Below are 5189 nucleotides of genomic sequence, written 5' to 3'. Positions count from 1 at the left end.
TGGCTGAGCATCCTTCTATATAATGAGTAACTAGTCTTTAAGTTAGCTATGGAACTGTATTTCAGCATCATCCCTTTATTAAGATTCAGTTTAACTACTGCTGAATCATGGCAGCTGCACCTTTCTGAAGGCTGTGAGAGCACTTGGAAAGTTTTGCTGTGAGACCACATCCCTTCAAGTGCAAGGCAACTGCGGGAGCTGCAGTTGTCTTGTGGTTGACTACAGACAAAAGAAATGCTAGGCAAGGAACCAAAAGATTCTGAGAGAGGAAGTTAGAAGTTCTGCTTGTTTGCTTGGTATTTTATGTCTTGCTTATAAGGCCTTATGTATTAAATTTTTAACAGAATTTGAGCAGCAGTTTCTGAAAATTTCTGGAGTGTGTCAAAGCAGCCTCGTACTGTGTTGGTGACACTGCTACTACCCCTGTCAGGGACACAATGCTGCTTGGGCCTTTTGTGTCTTCAGTTCATCATTAGATCTGATTGTTTACTGCTTGGGGAAGAAAAGGCATCTGGTGCAGAAAAAATATCTGACACTTTAATCTTTCTTGATTAATCTCTTAAAGGTAATGAGGAGACATTGTAGGGCGTGGTAATCTGTGTAATGCTGTTTTAGCTTTGTTTACTGCAGAAAGTAGACTGTAAAGAGAAATGATAAGACACTGTAGATGTCAAAGATGTGAAACCATTCTGAGTGGGAGTAATTTGCATTCTTAAAACATAATTATCCTGGAACCTGCTTGTCTAAACTTCCTTGATTAGATACTGACTCAGTGATGATGGAACAGGGACATGCCACTAATATGGATTTTCATGGGTGTGATAAAAAATGAGGACATGTGAGCAAATATTCCACTTTCCACGTGCAAAGGATGGAGAAGTGACAAGTGACAACAGGACCCCCCTTGTGAGGATTCTCTTGGCCAAAATTACTAAGTTTTGTATATTGGTAACAATTGTTAACTTGAGGGAATTTGAAATTGGTCATGTGCTTATCAGCTTTCACTGTATAAATAAACAAGATCAATTAAAGGCAATACTGCCCAAGTGAAGGCCTTGCAGCTTGATTTTCTGTTCCACAATGGAATTATTTCAGTGCATATAAATATGCACTGGAGCACGAAACAGCTGATTAATGTTTTGTGGTGCAGCTGACTTGCAGTGTGTAGTGTAGCTGATTGATATCTGTGAAATTGGAGTCTTATTGAAACTACAGCTGCTAGTGAGAAAGATGGTGTCATCTTTTCTACAGGATCTTCCTTTTTGTGTAATGTGTTCTCAGTCTTCATTTTCTTACCTCAGGGTTACTTGTTAGTTGTGTCCCTCCTGGTGTATCTAACGGCCTCAATTCTACCTGTAGAACACAGGGATTTGAGGTGTCTTTGAAGCTGAAATGAGTAATGGAGGAGGGTGGTGTTTTCCCTGCTGTGAAACAAATGTTCTGCCAAACTTCAGCCCCTTAGGGACGGTTTCTACCTACGGAGTCTTGTGGTTTCTTGAACATATTTATACAGTGAACTCTGTAATTATTTTTCCAAGAGAGCACTCATCCACCTGATTTCAAGGCCTCAGATAAATATGTTTAGTCTCAAAAAGCTTTGTTTGGTATGGTGCTAGATATTATTAGGAGACAAATGGAAGGCCAAGCCAGGGAAGGCAAATGTGGGTGGGTAAAAGATGGAAGCCATAGTTGTTTCTTTGCCAGAGAGGCAATTCCAGGATATCCTTGTGGGAGGATAATAATGAATTAAATTTGGGCAGAATGGAACACTCAACAGTTGCAGGGTGTTTAACAGTTTAACAGTATTAACTGACCTAGGTTTTTTGTAAACTTTGCCCATCTGCTTGGCTACCTACAAAATCAAGCTCTGAAAGTGCTACAAAAAAACTGAGCTTTGTAAGATGAGTGTAATCATTTATATCCTAATGGATTGTCAGCTGCTTAGAACTGTTATGAGAATCTCTTCTCTAAAACAAAGCAATAACCAGCGTTCCTCTCAAAATTCTGTCAGATCTACCTCATGTAGTCTTTCCCAAAGTGAGTCTTGTGAAAGATTTTCTTCCCCAGTATCGCTTTTTATTCTGCTTGGGGAGCTTTATTTTAAGGATGTCTTATACGGCACAATAGTTTATGTTGAATGTTTCTGTTTGGTTTGATTTTTTCAAGAAACACTACCAAGACAGGTAGTCTATGTTGTGGGGTATGTTTTTAATTATTGTAGTTTACCAGAGTAAACCTACCACCAGAGTAGGTGAGAATAAGGGGTTCTTAGATGTACAGACCAGGCATTGGCTTACCTTGTAAATCAAGTAACTTGAGGTCATGTGGCAGAGCAGTTTTGCCGAACTATGTAGATAACACTCTGAAACCAAATATATTTAATTCAAGGCCTTCCTTGTAAGCAAGCGTGTGAAGATTTAGGCGGCACTATTTTAAGCTGATTTCCACGCAACAGTCTTCAAGTGCTTAAAATAGAAGATTGGGCTGAGACAGTATAGAGTGCTTCTAAACTATTAACAAACACCTTCCAGTTCCACTTCCAGCATTTTTTGATAACTCTTCTGTTTTGTTTTTTTTCTACAGTCCAAGCCATATATATTTGACCGTGTATTCCAGTCAAACACATCACAAGAACAAGTATACAATGACTGTGCTAAAAAGATTGTCAAAGGTAAGGTGGAAGAGGAAATTTACCATAAGAAAATCTCACATTCCTGTGGATTTCAGTGTTGAAAACTAATACTTCTATTGCTGCCTTTTATCTTTGGAATGTTTAATAAGTGCCAACATGGATTGTAGCACCATACAGTCATCCTGTACTTGAGCTAATAAATTATGTCAATGCTGTAATTAAACCTGCTGTTGCAGTTGATTGCAACATTTGTAACGTTTACCTGTTACGTTTTAGAGGTTTTTTTACAGTTCTCCGCAATGATAATTTAAAACAATTTGTCAGAAATTAAACACAATAATGATTAATAAGAAGTTTGAGATGTGTCATCTACCCTCCCTATGCCTCCCAAATTTACTGGTGAGAAACATCATACAGAAGTTCGTTTGGAGGAATGCAAGAGGAAATGAAAATTGTGAAATATGAGTTATTGCTGTGCATGCTAGGGTGTACGATATCTCCAAAACAGAATTCTGAGATTTGGCCTAGTACTTTCAGAAAATCAAGTATTGCTACAAAGAAGGATATGTCACAGAACATTTTTGTAGTAAGCAATTAGCTAGTTCCCTGATAATAAAATTGATTCATTTCTTGAGGGCATCAATAAATTCTAATTGACTCAACTTTATAATGCTGACTCAAAACAGCTTTATAAAGCCTTGTCAGAAGTCCCTGAAATACCAACTATTAGTTAATACCAACAGAATATTGGGTGAACATACTGTGTTTTTCATCATTAGAAAAGTAAATTGCTGTGTGAAATGCATGCTGCTGCAAGTATTTAACCCTTTAATGAGTTAAATAATAATCAGGCTCAGATTAGAAGGTTGCTCCTTGAAAACTGAATTTAGCTAAGAATTGTAATGCTGCCCCTTTTCTCCATGCAAGACTGAGCTCTGTGTGGCATTTGTCACCTGTGCTACATCAAGTGGCAAATGAGCTCTAGTGGTGAGACAAATGGATTTACAGGTATGGTGGAGTGGCACAGACCTCCCCATTTGGAGTATCTCCTCGTGCTTGTTTTTGGAAAATAAAAGTTTGCTTGCCGGATGTGATTCTAGAGTAACTTACACATAAACAAGCCAGCCCACCAGCCCCTCACCCCTCAATCTAAAACTTTCCTTGGTTCATTCATAATTTGAAATAGAAAGCTTATGGCCTAAGAGTCAGATGCTTGACACTTAGGGCATTGCCCATTCTCATCACAATTGGATAATTAAACTTTCCTGAAGGCAGAAAATATGATGATGTTCTCCTATTTGGTTTCTTCTGAGATATCAAAGACCATCTGTTCAGCCTGGCAATTGCATTGATTTCCTTTTTGTTCCTAAATGTGAAGTCCTGATTTTTCTGGTTGAAGAAACAGGAACTTCTAGGACACTGTCAGTGATGGCAAAATGCATTAAAAGATTTAGGGAGGAAATCCTCCCTCCCCCTAACTTTAGCACAAGGTTCCCAGACATTGAGTGATTTAACTTGCTGGGCATTTTAGGACTTGCTTGCTTGCATTCTATTTAATTCAACTTATCTTTAGAAGAAGGAAATGAACACTAATGAAAATACTCTTTCTCTTTAGATGTACTTGAGGGATACAATGGTACAATATTTGCTTATGGGCAAACATCATCTGGAAAGACACACACTATGGAAGTAAGAATGTTAAAATAATTTTTTCTTACTGTCACTGTCATGTCTTTTCATCACAATAGTCTTTGCTTTGTAGAAATAGGATGTCAGCTTGTTTTTTTCTTGTAACATTTTGGTAGCCCATTATTTTTTTAGGACTGAGAATGGCCGTGTGGGTTTTTTTTCATGCTCAGTAGCAGGATGAGAAACACAGGAATAATATCAATAGCATCATTTCAGTGGTTGTAGTTTGGGAGAGTTCTGAGGCTGTTCTTTTCACTTTTGGGGAGGTGTAGAACTTTTCACTTTCGGAGAACTGTGGGGCTCACTTTACTTCATGGGGTAAGTGCATCATACCTGTCAGCATTTTGTCTGTTAGACTGAACCAGATGTTTTGTGTTTGAATACTGTTTGTAATGCTGGATTGAGTATGATTTTTTTGTTATATTCTATCTTTTTCTGTTAAGGGGAAGCTTCATGACCCAGATGGAATGGGCATTATTCCAAGAATAGTGCAAGATATTTTTAATTATATTTACTCCATGGATGAGAATCTTGAGTTTCATATTAAGGTAAACTTTTCTTCATTTTTACTTTAATCTGTATTGAAATCCGAAGGTAGTCTGTGTGTGAATGGATATTCTGTATCTGTTTCAAATGCCTGTGACTTGGAAATCTGATAACCTGAGTTATTACTGAAGTAACTGATTTTTCCTAAAGAAGAATTATGTTAAAACTTTCATTTTGTTCTATTCAACATTGATGGAAACTATGCTGATAACCTGTGGCAGTGCTGAGAGTGATTGAAACTTCTGATCAAAACTGTTTCTTCTTAAAGATACATTTTAATTCAGCCTTAAGAACTTGAGCTGGTTGTAGTGTTATGTGGGAG

The 5189-nt window shown here is 37.6% G+C and overlaps 1 protein-coding gene across 2 annotated transcripts in view; it reads left to right on the top strand.

Moving 5' to 3' along the window:
• The first annotated feature begins 2563 nt into the window (after positions 1 to 2563).
• KIF5B (kinesin family member 5B) overlaps positions 2564 to 5189 on the top strand; it is a 25883-nt gene continuing 23257 nt past the window's right edge. For both annotated transcript variants that reach the window (XM_031059302.1, XM_031059300.1), the window contains exons 1-3: positions 2564 to 2671; positions 4248 to 4321; positions 4765 to 4869. In XM_031059302.1, coding sequence (XP_030915162.1) covers positions 4316 to 4321; positions 4765 to 4869 — 111 coding nt within the window. In that variant the 5' untranslated portion in view covers positions 2564 to 2671; positions 4248 to 4315. The remainder of the gene's footprint in view (positions 2672 to 4247; positions 4322 to 4764; positions 4870 to 5189) is intronic.

This window comes from Geospiza fortis, unplaced genomic scaffold (genome assembly GCF_000277835.1).
Source record: "Geospiza fortis unplaced genomic scaffold, GeoFor_1.0 scaffold75, whole genome shotgun sequence".
In the NCBI taxonomy this organism is placed as follows: domain Eukaryota; kingdom Metazoa; phylum Chordata; class Aves; order Passeriformes; family Thraupidae; genus Geospiza; species Geospiza fortis.
The sequence above is the reverse complement of the archived record's forward strand: the minus strand, read 5'-3'. Positions and strand labels throughout refer to the sequence as shown.